Source organism: Puma concolor, chromosome B1 (genome assembly GCF_028749965.1).
Source record: "Puma concolor isolate L17-30 chromosome B1, mPumCon1.1.hap2, whole genome shotgun sequence".
In the NCBI taxonomy this organism is placed as follows: Eukaryota; Metazoa; Chordata; class Mammalia; order Carnivora; family Felidae; genus Puma; species Puma concolor.
In genome coordinates this window covers 187,376,696-187,393,764 of record NC_141670.1, presented here as the reverse complement: position 1 = coordinate 187,393,764, position 17,069 = coordinate 187,376,696, and the positions used below count along the sequence as shown (strand labels likewise).

The window sequence follows — 17,069 nt, the reverse complement described above, 5'->3', positions numbered from 1 at the left end:
CAAAATGTTAACATCTTAACCATTTTTGAGTGTTCAGCTCCGCGGTGTTAAACACACCCACACTGTCATGCGACCATCCCCACCACCCATCCTCGTCACTCCTTCCATCTTGTGAGACTGGCACACTGTACCTCCATTCTCCCCTCCCCTCCAGACCCCCAGCAACCACCATTCCATTTTCTGTCTCTAGGACTCTGACTACTCTAAGTACCTCATACAAAAGGAATCCTACATTCTTCGTCTTTTTGTAACTGGCATGGAGATATTACTTTTTATTCATTGTCAAGGGGCATGATTTCACTTTAATGCACTTAATAAATCTTAACAAATGCAGACAAAAATTTGTTAATATAAACGAACATACTCAGAATCAGAACAGAATTTCCGGATCACCCTTCTGAAGAGTGAACATTCCAACTAAATAGATGGAACGATGACATGATCAATATGGCAGTTTATTCAAATTCAACCATGTTTTAAGAACTTATAAAATGGGAATGTGGGATATTTTCAGCACATACATAAGGTTATGTAAGATCAACTTCTGCATATATAAATGAGAATAATCTTTCTGAGGTTACATGAGTAAACTATGTTCTCACCACCACTACTAGCTACCATTTCCTGAGGACTTGACTTCCCACACTAGATACTTTACGATCTCAACCATTCTTTACCAATTTTGCATGTGAGGGATCACTGTCTCTATTTTACATAGATAGGGGAAAGGAGGTGACAGGTTAGTACATAGCAGAGTTGTGATTCAAAATCATACCATATCATCTTCTGTAATATAAACCAGCAAAGGACTAAATGGGATGGGTTTTATTACATATTGGTGGCATATATAATCTGTTATATATTAATATATATATTTAATATATTTTTAAATATTTAATATATATTATATATTTTCCATGGAAGCCAACTCCTGCAAAAGGCTTCAGTTACAAATGATTGTTTCCTAACTTTCCTCAGATATGCATGAAATATGAAACGTTCCACTATATATATATTTGCAAAAGGGAGAATTATGAAGCTTAAAAGCTAAATGCATAAAAGTCAACGTTCATATTAACCTGTTAGTAGCCTTTGTACTACATAACAAAAATATATAGTCCTTTTACAAAGGAAATTATCATAAATATGGAGTTCTCTAACATAAAGACAATCAGGAAAACAATCACAGCATTAAAAACAATATAGATTTAATTTTTAATATTATGGTGTTTTGTTAAATGGTGAAAATTTTTATAGAGTTCTTACTAGTGACTAAATTATTTTGGTTAGAAGCAGGAGTCAAAGTATCTTTTTCTGTATATTCTAATATTGATTTGGATTCTTTCCAGTGTATGGTTTTTCATCTCAGGAATACATTAAAGCATTTCTAAAGGCTAACTAAACCTTTTCAATTTACAAATTAATAATGTAATGAATTTAGAAATATCATTGTAACCAGAAAGAATTCATACTCTTTCTAGAAATACCAGGTCCCTGCTGGGGATGGTTATGAAGCACTGATTTTTTTTTTCTTAAGAAAAATATATTACCTAAAGATATGGGATTGTGAGGTGTATGCAACAGTCTTTCATTGTAGGTTTCTGACAGCTTCTTTAGTTGGCTGGACAAATATGAAAACATTTCCTGCAACAACAAAATGTTACATTTATTTTTTTTTTTTTAAAGATTTTTAAGCAATCTCCACACCCAACATGGGGCTCAAACTCACAACCTCAAGATCAAGAGTTGCACATTCTATTGACTGAGCCAGCCAGGTGTCCCCAAAATGTTACATTTAAAGAAAATCAAATGAATGCTTACTGAAACTTGCCAGATTTAATAAAACAAAATCTGTTTGGTGTGGTATCTGTGCTGTAAATTAACTCATTTCTGTGCCCTGGGAGCCAATTCTTTCCTTTGATACAATATAGTGAGATTCAAAGCCGCCACAATTATCAGAAACCACAGGATTTAGGTGAAGAAGGCAAAGGACCGGCATATTTCCTGCTTTGGGGATATTATGGAGCTATCACAAATCCGTCCTCTCTTCCGAACCTCCAGGGCTACCACTCTGGTCCAAGCTGCCATCACCCTCTCCCCTGGACCACAGCAGTAGATTCCAAATGATTTCTCTGTCGACTTTCCTGCCCCTCTACAATCTGTTCTACATGCAGAGGCCAGAGCAGTCTGAAAAGCATAAATCAGATCATGTCCTTCTCAATGATTCCCGTCTGTAAGTACTGAAAACCCAAACTCTTCACCTATTAAGGCCCCAAATGATCTAGCCCAGCCAATGTGCCCAACTCAGCAACTGTCATTCCCCCATTTAGTACAGCGACAGCCACATCAGCCTTCTTTGCAACCACCAAACACAGCAAGCTCATTCTGGTATAAGAACCTTTGCGCCTGCTTCCTCTAGACACAAGACAGTGCTTCTCCCAGAACGTTCGATAAGCCCTCCCTTTATTATTTGCCTATTAAAGTCCTCCCGGTCTCCCTCCTACAACCACTACCTATTTTGGTTTCTTCACTATACTTATCACAATCTGAAATTACCTTATTTATTAGCTTAAATGAATACTTCCTGTGAGTACCTACTCGAATGGGAAAACTTGAAAGCAGGGACTTTGTGTTCTTCACTACTGTTTTCCAAACACCAAGAAAAACGTGCCGTACTTTTAGTATGTACGTAACATAGGAAAAAGTAGTTTAAAATGTATTTCCTTCAAGTTGCACAAACTCAATATTAACAACTCCCTCAACTCAAAAGGACATACCAACTCAAAACAAAAAAAAATTGTGTTCTTGGTCCTACTCTGGAAAATAACGCACACCTAAGAGTAGAAAATAAAATAAAAATATTTTGTAAGTATAGTTCCGTGTGCACATGTATGTAAGCAGTTTAATAAAGTCTAATAAAATAAATAAATCTTAAATTGGCAACTGTTTGACCTAAAATTATACTTTCTTCTAGTAAGCCCTTTATAAAGTGTTGAAATAAAAATCTGACCAAATAAGTCTTTCCTGAAGAAGCCCATTTGCCCTGACCTCCTCCAGTCACAGTCAAAACACATAAACTCTACGGATACACTAAAGGGCCAAGGGCCAACAAAGTACCAGGTGTAGACAGCAGGAAATGATACTTCTCCTACTTCGAAGGCTGCAAAAAGTGCTTCAGTTTTCTCTAAGGTAAGGGTTGGATAGTCTGATTCTACTCAATCCATCTTCTGTTAAGATTAAGAAGAAGAAAAGTCCTACCAAGTTTGTTAATTATTAATGAGTCTACTTAAGACCACAAACATTTTTTTTACACAGTATATTTTGTGCTCTGACCTGAAAAAAAATTTTAAACTAGTAGTCATTCTTAAATTTTTAGGCTATTATAGAAGATCAACTGTCTCAGCATGTCAGAATTGTGAAATCTTAGATCACTAAAATAAACTGGCTTTTTTATATTAGAAAACTTAACATCCATATTGGTCATATCTAATGAAGTTATGAGGAAATGTTACTGTTAGATGTAATAAACCTTTCTCTTTCATTAAAAAATAGAGTAGGGACGCCTGGGTGGCTCAGTCGGTTAAGTGTCCAACTTCAGCTCAGGTCATGATCTAGCAGTTCATGAGTTTGGGCCCCACGTCAGGCTCTGTGCTGACAGCTCAGAGCCTGGAGCCTGCTTTGGATTCTGCGTCTTCCTCTCTCTTTGTCCCTCACCCACTTGTGCTCTCTCTCTGTCTCTCTCTCTGTCTCTCAAAAATAAACAACAAAAAAAATAATGTAGAGAAGTAATTAAGGAGGCAAATGTCATCACCACTTGCAAACTGTAAAGAGCTGTTTAGGCAACTTTTCTTAGATATATAAAGATTTCTTGGCCCCTCCTTCTTAAACTACTGTTCTGATATTCATTTCAGAAGGTGAAACAGTAAGAGAATCAAATGGAATCCAAAGATCAAGAGTTTTTCTGACAACTGGAACAATTCCTAATCTTTTAGTACTATACCAGTATTAATGAACAGTAGAATTTCTGGATTTCATTTATATATTTTCATCTTACTATAAAGTAACTAGGTCACTAATCCAAATGCTCTGTATTGCTTAAAAAAGAAAAAAGCAGTCACATTTTAATTTAGATGTTAACTGCTGATTTTTCATCATCTATATTATACACCGAAGTCTTAATTTGCAACTGGCTGTCTAACTCTCTTAGTCTCAAATTCAACTTCTCGTAAGCAGAAACAAATCTGATAGCTAGGAAATGCCTTTTATTAGCCTCCTACATTTTCCACCCTAAGAGTAACAGCAAAATACTTACTTCAGTGGTGAGGACAAATGTAAAATATTATTCTATCCAGTATGGCTACCACAAGAATCACCAATGTGAACACACTCGTAAACTAAGAAGCCTGATGAGTAATTAATATGTATTTATTTGTACTTAGCTATTTCCAAAAAAAAGAGGAAATGTTTCCCTAGTAACACCCCTAGAGGGTGCTTTTAAACTTACTGATGCATACATGGCTATTAAAAAACTGAGATTCTCCTAATACTCAATTTCTAATACTTTAACAAATCACTTTTAACCAGTTCTACTGATTGCTAATATCACTAGAAATCAGTTTTACCTAAAACTTTAGACTACAAACATAATGCTAAGGTACATCTTTAGACTACAAACATAATGCTAAGGTAACTAAATCTTACATATAACGAGTATGGGAGTAATTACACAAAAAAGAAAACATCTGTGAGTCAAGTTCACATCCATCTGCAAATATTTTGTGTAAAGGGTTATGATAGGTAAGCCAATAAGCAAAGAAGCTTAAATATCTTAACGTGCAATATACTGAGTCCTACAATATCTGACAGGTTAAGGTCCTCAATGTTCTCCCATTAATATCACTACATTTAAAAAATATCATTTGGAAGACTGTACCACTATTTCCTACACTACTACTTAGCTAAGCAGTTTTTTCCTGATATATTAAAGGTACTACAAAACCTGCACTATTTTTTTGCCACAGTTAAATCTATAACTGACATTTATTATAAAATACTTCTGTAAAGGGAGAAATTTATAAGTACCCAAAGCAAATGTATATAGAAAGATCTTACTTAAAAGAAATGAAATATTATTGATTTTCTATGTCTTTTGTGCTGTATTTAACTTAATTTTAAAAGACTCTTCACTAGAGATAAACTGAACTGCATACCTGAATGCTAATGTCAGCTATATTTCTAGAATAAAAATACAAAACTTTACACCATAGTTCAAGATGTTAATGGAAGGGAAGCTGAATTATATTAAGCATTATCTTTCACATGGCTTTTTGTAAATTGATTTGTAGCTGTAAAGCCCAACGTTTAGCCTATCCCTCCCCATAACCCTCAAATGTGCATAATTCACTAAATTTTAAGGGAAAATGTCTTATGTAATGTTTTCAAAACATACCGTTTCTTGTTACAAGGTAAGATGAAAACAGAGCTTCAGAAATTATTATAATATGTCTTACAAAGTAGGTAATAGATCGAAAGGGAAACGTAACAAGTGGTCTAACACATCCATGGTACCCTGAAAGGATAGGCGACAACAGACCGCACGTACAGACCCATGCACACGGAGGTCCCCGTGTGCACATGCCAGCACGGAATGCAACATGCTGCTCTGGCCGTGGCCAGCGGCAAGGACCTGGGTGCCCTCAGCAGGCCCTACATCTCAGGCTAACGCCCTGCTTTCAAACTCCTCTGTGGAGGCTCCATAACCAGGCCTGAGATCTGACGCTCCGGTACTCCACTACAGATCTGGTACGCTCTGGTACTCAACTACTCCACTTCTAGGGCTGCAAATCTACTCAGGTTTCCAAGCTTAGCTCTGTTAGAGAACAGCATCTGAAGCTGTATGTCTGATGTTCTTTCAGAACTTAGCTGGTCTTCCAAGCCCAGCTAGCAAGCGCTGGCCACTGGAGCGGCCCTTCCGCTGTCACTCCTCATTCACCCGTGGCCCACTCAGCACATACTTGCAACGACGAATGATTATGCACGTGCCCTGTTCAGCAAAGCACTCTTCTAGAAGGAAAGCTAAGCAGAATGCTGGCCTTCTCTGGAAGCAAAGAGAAGTCAGGAGAAACTTCTAAGACTGATCCTTCTTTTTGCAGAGAGAAACCCATAGGAATGGTGCCTTAAATTTTAACCCCTTTCTCAAAGGGTTCTTCAGTTAAATTCATGGCCATCTCTCCCCTCAGTGAAGCAGAATGTTGATCAGGAAGGGGCTAAGGGCACAGGTTCAATTCACACGCCGCCCGAGTGCCACTCTCTCTGATCCTTTCACACTTCAAAAAAGAAGGCTTGACAAGGAATGGCTTCAAGCTGAGTTCTTGTCTGCCTCTACTGTGAAAAGATAAAGCGCTTTCTGAAGAGATATACTAGATGAAATAACCTCTAAAAATATCATTGTGGTGAAGAAGGGCACAGAATGAAAAAAAAAATCCTAAGTTTTCTTTTAACACTCCTTTTTTAGTACGCAATAACACCGATAATATAAAAAGGAGCTCTCAGTGATGGTATATAAATAGCTCCGGCTGAAGCAAAATAACTTTGCCTCAGCTTCTCCAGAGCCGAACCGATAAACTATCACGATTAAATTTTCACAGTTCAAAAGCAAGTCCATTTAAATAAAAGAGGCCCTTACTTCTGCAACAAATCCAATAAAAAAACAATATTTATGCCACATACATGCAATTAGGGCTCATGGAGGACATCCAGATTTTTCAGTGAAGAGCCCTGCCTGTTGAATGAAGTTGTTAAAGAGTAAACTTTTATTCACTCACAATGACAGGGTTCTCAAAGGAGTACTTTAATACTTTGAAGATTACTACTACAGGTAGTCTCTAAGAAATTCTACACAAAGAATTTTAAACATTAGTCTTTGAGGTTTTTACATACCTCCAGTAGCGAAGAAGAGAGGGTCGCGAGATCATCATTTTTATGGCTCTGATGCCTAGCACAGAGCAGGAAACCATGCCCCCAGTGCTGGACGAGCGACTGGAAGCAGTGGGAAGAGAGTGGTTAAGACATAAAACGCAGAGGCGTTAGAATCACACAGACCTGGGTTTCAGTGGCAGTTTTGGCATTTCTTGTGCTCTCTGGATAAGTACCTAACTTCTTTGAGCCTCAACTTTATCTGTAAGATGGGGATAATACCTACCTCATAAACTTGCTTTAAGTCGTACATGAAATAATGAATATAATAAACCTAGCAGAGCTCCTGACATACAGCAAACATTCATAAAAATGCCAACTTTCCACCCACCTACTTTTCCCTCCTAAAAGAGTTTTCTGGTTAAAATAACTAACATTAGCTGGCAGGACTCTCACAGACACATTGCCAACACCCCATAGCTATAATCCTATTCTTGTCGTCCTGTGCATTCCACTCTATTCCATCCAGATAAAAGGAAAAGAAAAAAGTTCTGGATGTTACAAAGACAAGTACTTCTTGACATCTGAGATGGAGCCATCCAACTTGTAAATATCACTAGACATAAAATTAGTCTCATAAAATAGCTGTTCGATGATTAACAAAGAACAAAGTCCCAATGAGAAGCAGAGCGGGGCTACCTGCTGGATCTATTCACTTGCTAAGCTACATATTCCTACAGGTCACTCTCAAGGCAGGTGGATTTTCTATGCTGAGCAAACTGTACACACGCATGGGTGTTTGGAATCATCTAAATGTAAGTGAAAAATTTAAAGTCAAACCCTAAATGTCAGAAGTCAGAAGAACCATGGCATCACAGAAATTCTTAGATTCCAAAAAGATGACAGAGCCCCTGTAAGATCAACAATTCCAAAATCCTACGGTAAGGAAATAAATTTGGAAGAGGAGTAGCCTGATATAGCACCTGTTACACACAACAGGTTATCACCATTTTAACTCGTTCCTTTTCACAAGTTACGGTGAGTATTGAGAAATACTGAGAAATATTCCTATGAGAACATCTAGTTCATAACGTCAGTATCAAAAATTATTTGCTCTCTAACTGGAAGATACTTATTCTGCGTAAAACAAGAGATGACCACGCCAAAGTAAACCTAGGTGTTCCCTAATACCTCCCATTAGTTCATTCAACCAACATCTGAAGAGCATCTAGCGCCTAGCAAAGGATGCTAAGCCCAGAGGGATGAATGCAAGCTCCAGGCTGGACACTAGTCTCCCAGACTCCCCGTCCAGAAGGACCAAGTCTCATTTCACACCCCTGATGGTGATTTCTGGGGGGTATGCACTCAGATAATCAGTTTAATATGCTAGCTAAATAAACTTAACTACAAAATCACTCAAGACTGATATTAGTTTATTACAGCAAATACATAATTTTATTAGCTATTATCATATATAGTTTCAATTGAAGAACAGAAATAGGAAATGCTGAACAGTACACTTATTTGATACTATAACAGCATATAAAAATTTTTAAGGTTTCAGGGCGTCTGGCTGGCTCAGTTGGTTAAGCATCTGACTTCAGCTCAGGTCCTGATCTCATGGTTCATGGGTTCAAGCCCTGTGTCGGGCTCTGTGCTGACAGCTCAGAGCTTGGAGCCTGCTTCAGATTCTGTGCCTCCCTCTCTCTTTCTGCCCCTCTCCCACTCTCTCTCTCTCTCTCTCTCTCAAAAATAAATAAACATAAATTTTAAAAAATTTTTTAAAAGTTTCTATCTATATGATAAACAATAATCTTTAAATGTCTAACTTAAAACTTGATGTAATAGTCTCAGAGATCTTATATTTCCAAAAATGAATTTTTAGCCAAATCTGCAGAGGGACCATTAGAAGGCAAAGAGTAACAACAATACAAGAAAGGACTATAACTAGGACAACTAAAGAGATCAGAAACAGATAACTAACAAGTTATATTTTTAAACCTTTGGTATTTTGGGATATTTATATAGTCCATCTCAAACTCTGTAAAATATTATCTACCTATGTACTAAAATGCTAAAAAGTTATGTTTCTTCTCCAAGTTTCTGTTACAGATACAAGTGACCTGTGTGCCTCCAAAATAATGTGTTTCAAACTAGGATGCGCATCAGATTTATCAGGGAAGTTTCTTAAAAATGCAGTTGTCCTATCGCTTCTTGGCCTTTTGGCTAAGATCAAGTGTAAAAATGCAGTTGTCTTAGCCCCACTCCAGACTTACTGAATCTGAATTTATCATAAAGGAAAGTTAATTTTATGAAGTGATCTAGAACAAACTCTCTTGGAACTGCATAGGACTTTGCTTTCCAGACTCAGTCTAGAATATCCTGTTAAGTAGGGCACTTAGGTGGCTCAGTTGGTTGAGTGCCTGACTCTTGATTTTTGGCTCAGGTCATGATCTCACAGGTCCCTGAGATCAAGTCCCACATCAGGCGCTGACAGTGTGAAGCCTGCTTGGGATTCTCTCTCTCTCTCTCTCTCTCTCTCTCTCTCTCTCTCTTTCTCTCTCTCTCTCCCTCCCTCCCTATCTCTCTCTCTCTCCCCTTCTTTCTGTCTCTTCCCTGCTTGCACTCTCTCTCTCAAAATAAGTAAATAAAAACTTAAAAAAAAATACCCTGTAAGAGTTGTACAGGTATTTTAGCCATCCAGTCTAGTTTATGATGACACCACAAGAGTCTAATAAATGCACAAGTTGTACCTTCATAGAACGGATGCCACTTCGTCAGGGAGGCTTTCCCCAACCCTCTCAAAACTGGGTTAGGTGCCCCAGCTGGGTTGGGTGAAACATGCTCTCATATCTTCTGCTTGTCCTTACATAAAGCCAAACAGATTTGTAATTATTTATTTAACATCTAGATTTCCCCCGACTATAACTTCCATGAGGGTAGAGACTACGTGAGTCTCACTGGTGAATTTAACCTTAGGGCCTAAGCATAAACATTTCTTTGCCTGAATAAATGAACAAGCAAGGTCCAATACTGCCAACATAATGTGGGGGGAGACTATAAAGGATCATGATGGCAGGGTAAGCTTTGTCTTGCAGGCAACCAGAACTCAAAGCAGAATAACTTGAAAAACTTTAAAGTATTGACCTGGCACACTCATTTACAACACAGCAAATGAGAGTAGGCTACAGATTAGAAGGAGAATTAGTAAATTCCTGTAGCCATCCAGGGGTGATATGGTAAGGGCCTGAGCTAGGGAGCGGTAGCAGTGGAAGGGAAAAGGAGGAAATGAATGTTGGGAAACATTAGGAAGGACTCAAGGGCATAAGAGGAATCACAAGTATCAGTGTCAGAAATGCAGTTTAAAACAAAAAAGGGAATTTGTTGGTTCATCTACAGCCAAGTCTACAAGGAGGCATGGCTGGATCCAGAAACTCAGATGATTCTTAGTTCTGTTTTCCCTCTTAGATTTTCTAGTCCCAAGAAGGCTTTCTTGGTGAGGCGAGAAGTATGGCAGGTGAGTAATAAGATCATATGCTTACAGTTTACTATCTGCAAAGCAGCAAACCCCCTCTCTCTCAAGACTCTATCAAGTCTGCTGGAAGGAATCGACCTCCACATGCCCACCTGTGAACCAAGCTAGCCGGGTCATATGCCCACCGCTCCGACAAAAGGAGGAAAGAACACTGTAACTGACCGTCCCACTGGGATCACCTGGAGTCAGGGAGGGGCAGCTCCCCATCAACAGCGATTCTGTACAAACAAATACCTCATATTCTTTCTAAAATACAACTGAGCTTTTTTGGCCAGGGTTGCTAAATTCATTCATTGCCTTTGCCTCCTTTGCGTATTGGTAGACATAAGTCTTCAGATTTATAGCTATGTAAGATAACTACACAGCTGGTAGCTATCTTATTTATTTATCCATATAGATAAATTATTAGATTTATCTATAAATTTAGATTTATTTATTTAGATTTATTTATTTAGATTAGATTATTTATCCATATAGGAAAAAAGCAGCAGAGTTTAGAGGTTAAGATAGAGGATCAGAGGCCCAATTGCCTAGCGTTAAACCCATGGCCCACAATTTACCTCAGACACATTATTTATCCTTCCATCTCCCATAAAAATGAGGATGACAGAAACACCTCACAAAAAATCTGCAAGTTCAAATGCCTTTTCCATAGTAAAACAACCAGTTGTAGGAGAGCTAAGACTCACAGGCACTTAATACAACTAAACTCTCATATGAACAATACAAACAGGTGATAGTTTTGCTCATCTATAAACAGGTCTCATCTGTCATATGGAAAAGGCTCCTTGGAAGATTTGTTGAGGTCTTCTCTTAACTACAACAATCTATTACTGTGATGATCACTTCGGGGAGTTGATCAAACTGGAGTTTTAGTCAAATCATTTGGAAATGTTTGTTAGGTTTATTGAGGCATCATTTATATAAAGTTTCGGAGGAGGCCCAGTTTTCAGGGGTTCACGTCTATGAGTTTGGACAAACATATACAGTTATGAAAACACTCCCACTCTCAAGATACAGAACAGTTTACTACCCCATGAGTCCCCTCGCTCAACCCAAGACTCTGACAACCACTGATCTCTTCTCCGTCCTGATATGTTTTTTGCCTTTTCCAGGATGGCATACAAATGAAACCATTTAATATGTATCTTTTGAGCATGGCTTATCTCATTTAATATAAGGCCATTATTTTGAGAGCCATTATTTTGTTGCACATATCAGTAATTTGTTCCTTTTTATTGCTGAGTATTATATACCACAGTTTGTTTATACACCAGATGACAGACATTTGGGTTGTTTCCAGGGTCTGGCAATACTGAATAGAATCACTACAGACATTCACGTATAGGTTTTTGTACAGACATAAATTTTCATTTCCCTTGAGTAAAGAACTAGGAGTGGGCTGGCTAGTTTATATGGTAGCATATGTTTAACTTTATAAAAAACTGCGAAAGTGTTTTCCAAAGTTGCTGTACCATTTGTGTTCCTATCAGCAATGTCTGAGCGATCTACTTGCTTGAGAGGTTTGCCAGCATCTAGTACTGCCAGCTTCCTTCTGCGAGGTGTGCAGTGGTACCTCACCGTGGTTTTCATACGTGTGATGTTGAGCATCTTTTTCCATATCACGTAAGTATTAAGAGAGGTCCTCACAATATAAACAATTACTTTCCTATGGACTGTTTTTTTGGGGGGTGGGGGGGCGGTGCGAGGACTAGAGTAAAACAGGGAACAAAATTTTTCAACTTCTGTTGCATATTCATAAGGCTGTTGAGAGGATCTACCACAAAACATACATAAAGTCTCTTAAAATACGTGAAGTGCTATTAATAATCTAAGGGACTACAACTGCTACTGATGGTTGGGAAGTTACACAGATACAAAAACTGTCCCAGGGGCCGCTAGCTCTCCCAGATGGGAGATGAATAAAACATTTTAGTCTGACCCGCCCTGCCAACACTGTCTCTGTCTACAGTTCTGGAGTTGTCCTGAATTAATTAAAGCTAGTTTTTAGTGTTGGAGACAAAGTCTAGTTTTCAAGCACAAATGTCACTTTTCTTTTCACAGCCAACATAACCAATGAGTTCAGCATTGCAGTCATGACAAGGGATGAATTTATTATTTTAGAATGAGAAGCTAGCTAACTTCTGACCTGGTTCTTTCTCCTGTGACTGACATCTCACACCTATACAAGTCTTCAGACTTCCAGAAACTAAGAGGAAACAAACCTGTATGTTTGTTTTTCAAGGGCCTCTATCTTTAAGTGATAAATGAACTGATTTTTACTGAACTAATAAGAATCTCTGATGTAGGAGTTTCTCAAAAAACACAAAAGCAAACTCACTTGTCCAAGATCTCTCACCATATCTGGACAGACAGGAGAGAACGATTCACTGAAAACCCCCTGGGGTGATTCCAGATCAAAGTAAATGCTCTAGGACCACACTAGCTAGCTATGCCTTCCAAGTGGCAGACCAAAAGGCAAAAACACCAGTAATATGGATGGATTTTAGTCAAGGGTATGATTGTGTACCGAAACGGAAAACTTACCTTTCTTTCTTTTAATAGCTTCTTATAGCCATTTGATCCAAGTGATAATAAAGTAATAAGGACATCTAAAGAAGGTGAAGCAGAAGCTCTTCCTGAAATAAGATGAACAAGTCACATTCAGGGCAGGGAAATTAAAATTTATTATAGTGGCCTAGGTACAAATGGAATTTTTGTTTGTTAGTTACTTTTTCTGAAGAGCAACTGATTTATTTACCTGGATACATCTTGCTGATTTCCTGAATGAAGGAATCATTAAAGCCAGCAATTATAGCGCCACCTACTGGAACCATGAAATTTTTGTCCAAGCTCTGTACGAAAGCATCTATTCTACCAACTCGAGCCCCCTAGAATGAAGTAACATGTAGTATTACAGATTGGCTTCTAGAAAAAGAGACGACAACTGCTATTAACAAGTAAACACCATTAAACAATGCATGAAATATCAGATCAAATATTCTAATTTTCTTTGTAACAGTGCCAATAAAGGATTTTTAAGTATTAAATGAGTTTTTAAATGCTGCTCCTTTTATGTGAAAGAGCACTTTATAGTTTACAACCTGCTTTCATACAAACAAATCATTAAATCCTCACAACACCCTGGGGAGGAAGGCAGCATTTCCGTAGCAGTTCAGGTGAGAACTCAGCTTTTCACCTTAATGTTGGATAAGACGGTCGATTCTTCCCTTGTCTCTCATCTGTGATCTTCCATTTGACAATAAATGCCAACAGTGGGTCCTGCAACTATTAACTAACTTTAAACAAGAGTGGCCACCGTAATCTAATAGACGTTAGCCACCCATGTTGCCAATCAATTAGCTATACATTTAAGTACTGTACTTCTCTTTGATGCTTGGATAATCTACTACCTGCATGACCACTTTAAGCGACAATCTGTGCTCCTACCACCATTCAGACAACAGGAGAGAAAATTTATTTTTAATATCAACTAATGGAATCTTTTTGTATATTCTTGGCAATGTTTCTAAAGAACTCGTGTTTCCTAATGTCATAATCTTAGGTGATCTTATTCCACTGCAAATGAACTTCAAGTGAAAATCTAATATTCTAGTGAAAAAAATGAATACTTACCTACTAGAAATGTAAAAACTAAGTTCTAGTCCCCATCCAACATAGTCTGTGACCTTCTATCTAATGTGCTTCAATTTTCTCCTCTTAAAAATAGAGATACTATCTAAATTTCAACTAAGATAGTTTTTTTTCTTTATCTGTAGTGACAGATTTTCAATCTGTATTCACAATCTACATTCTTATTAATATAACCACATTTGACCTTCATCTTCACACTTTCCCTCCACATCCATATCTCAGGGAGAATAGAAGGAGCAGATAGCTGGCCTAATCTAAGAGACCAGATCCAGGCAATCAGTAGAAACACAAAAGCAGGAAAGGGAAGCAGACTACTTCGGAAGCTACTGCATGACTGTTTCAATCTCAAACTTTCCCTACTACTCTTCTAATTTCCTCATAAACTGTGATCAAAGAAAATCTCACTGTATCACAGGAAAACAGAGAGAAGCATATAAAGACTAATAGAATAACTGAACAGCACACAAAGCAGTAGAAGGTGAAAATAAAGAGGAACAGTTAAGAGTTGTCTTTTATTAACACTTCAGTACTGTCCAAGGCTTCCTGAGAGAAACGTGAGCCTAAATCAGGTACAGGAGTGTAAGAGAACCACCACTGCATTGGACTTTGCTAGAATCCCCTCGCCGCTAAAACCCAGGCAGCATAAAAGGCACTACCACACTCCATGGCAAGAAGACAAACAGGCTCCCAAAAAACAAATGGTTTTATCAAAGAAACAGAATATCTAAATATTCAGTGTATATCTAAGTATTTTTAAAAGATGAAACTTTGCAAAAAAATGTGGAAGTGAAGTATGTTTTTTTTTCAAATTTTTAAGTGAAAAAATGCCAGCTTTAGTGAGATATAATTGACACAGCATGTAGAAGTTTGAGGTATACGACACGATGATTTGATATATGCATACATTATGAAGTGATTACCATAGTAAGTTTAGTTAATATCCATCAAGTATGGTTTGATAAATTGCTTAGCAAAAAAGATAAAAAAGCAAGCTAGACCCACTCACTGAAGTCAGAGGATATCAATGAGGAGGAAAAAAATACCAGAAGGCTGAAAGGGTTTTTAAATAAAACAGGAATCATACGAGCATGTTCTATGAAGGAAAGGGTTGTCAATTACCAGCTCATTCATTTCCTTGTTTATTCACAAAAGAAATATCAGCTGCCAAACATTGTCCAAGGTTCTAGGGACAACGATAGCAAATAAAACAGATACTTGTTCATATAATAATTTCTGCCAGTATTTATTGAGAACCTACTGTGCATCAGGTACTGTTCTAAGCACTTCACATACTTAACCCTTGTAATAACCATATGAGGTAGATGCTATTATAATTGCTATTTTACAGACGAGAAAATTAAGGGACAATAAAACTAAAGCGACCTGCCCAAGGTCAGGAGTGTACTTAATATTAACAGCACAGCTGGGATTCAAATCCAGGCAGTTAAAGCACCTCACTAGAAGTCACCAAGGTAATCCAAGATACAACAGGGACTAAAACCTAGGTAATCTGGAGGAAGAGCCCAGGTTTATAAAATAAACTCTTATTCCCATGGCATTTCCATTCTTCCAACTGCCCAAGCTAAAGCCTTGGGCTCTGAATTCTCATTTCCTCACACCTCACATCTGATTCATCAGTACACCCTGTAAGAGCCACTCTCAAAATACATGTGAATCTAACCATTTCTTAACACCTTAATGGCTACTCTCCTGGCCTGAGCCACCAACTTATTTCAAGCTCTGTGAGCTCTGCAACAGCCCTCCACTCTTGCCTTCCTACAGTCTATTACTCACACAGTAGCCACAATGTGAGTAGCCACAACGATGGTCAAAAAACATAAATCACACGTCACTCTCCTGCTCAAAACCCTCCCATGGCTGACGACCATACCAAGGATAAAATCCCAAATGCTGACACACCTCCCTTCTCTTTACTACCACTGCCGCCCTCATTTGCCCTGGTCCAGCCATACTGGCCTCCTTGTTCTTTGCATACCCCAAGCACACTCCTGCCTCAGAGTCCTGGCACTTGCTGTTATCTCCTGTCTGGACCCTAAAGAGCTGCGTGGCCTACTCCTTCCTATCACTCGGGGCTCTGCTCACGTCACTTCCTGGGGAGGACTTTCTGGATCGCTCCATCTAATCTGATACCCCCTTCCCGATCCAGAGCATTTATCAAGGCCTGTCGTACTTACTGTTTACTGTCTGCTTCTGCTCCGTGAAGATAAGGATTTTGCTGTATTCGCCCCTGTATCCCCAGTGCCTAACCTGATGCCTGGCACACAGAGGGAAACCCTGTAAATGCTTGTTGAATGAACTGAGAATTAGGTCTGTGAATAAGTAGTATAATACCTACTTTTCCCAAGTTCTTTTGTTTTTTAATGTTTACTTATTGTTGAAAGCAGGGCAAAAGGGCAGAGAGAGAAGGAGACAGAGGATCCAAGGCGTTTCTCAAATTCTTAATAAGCGAAGCCACTGCTTCCCACGCTTCGGGAGCCTTACAATCCATTCTGACTCTAAAAAGATTAATCCTATGTATTTTTGTGACTCCACCACATCCTTCTCCATTAATCCGTCCTACTATCCATATTCCATCAGTCTTCTAAATGAGTCAGTTTAGCACAGAAACAGAAGCACAGGTTGTTCAGAGCTGACTTCAATGACACGTGCATGCCAGAATGCTTTCTGTACTGAGGATTAAGTCACCCTGGGGCAGCATCTTTAAAATAAAAATAAATAAATAAGCTGACACGCTGTAGCTATAGCTCTTTCTTCACTGACGGTTTGATTACTACACTGCTGTCTTCTCAAGGAAGTGTTTACAGTTTCAGCACGCTGTTTTTTAAAGGAAAACATGGGGCTTTGAAGCCTCACTGAACTACATGGGCCATTTTGTAGCTACTGGACCTTGGGCAAGTCACTTAATCCTTCTAAGTTTGCTTCTTCATTTATAGAACAGAAATAA

The 17,069-nt window shown here is 38.3% G+C and overlaps 1 protein-coding gene across 3 annotated transcripts in view; it reads right to left on the bottom strand.

Moving 5' to 3' along the window:
• SEPSECS (Sep (O-phosphoserine) tRNA:Sec (selenocysteine) tRNA synthase) overlaps positions 1-17,069 on the bottom strand; it is a 36,739-nt gene that overhangs the window by 5,933 nt on the left and 13,737 nt on the right. For all 3 annotated transcript variants that reach the window (XM_025922027.2, XM_086705311.1, XM_086705310.1), the window contains exons 7-9: positions 13,212-13,341; positions 12,998-13,089; positions 1,551-1,644 (exon numbers count right to left, since the gene is read on the bottom strand). In XM_025922027.2, the coding sequence (XP_025777812.1) occupies positions 1,551-1,644; positions 12,998-13,089; positions 13,212-13,341 (316 nt within the window). The remainder of the gene's footprint in view (positions 1-1,550; positions 1,645-12,997; positions 13,090-13,211; positions 13,342-17,069) is intronic.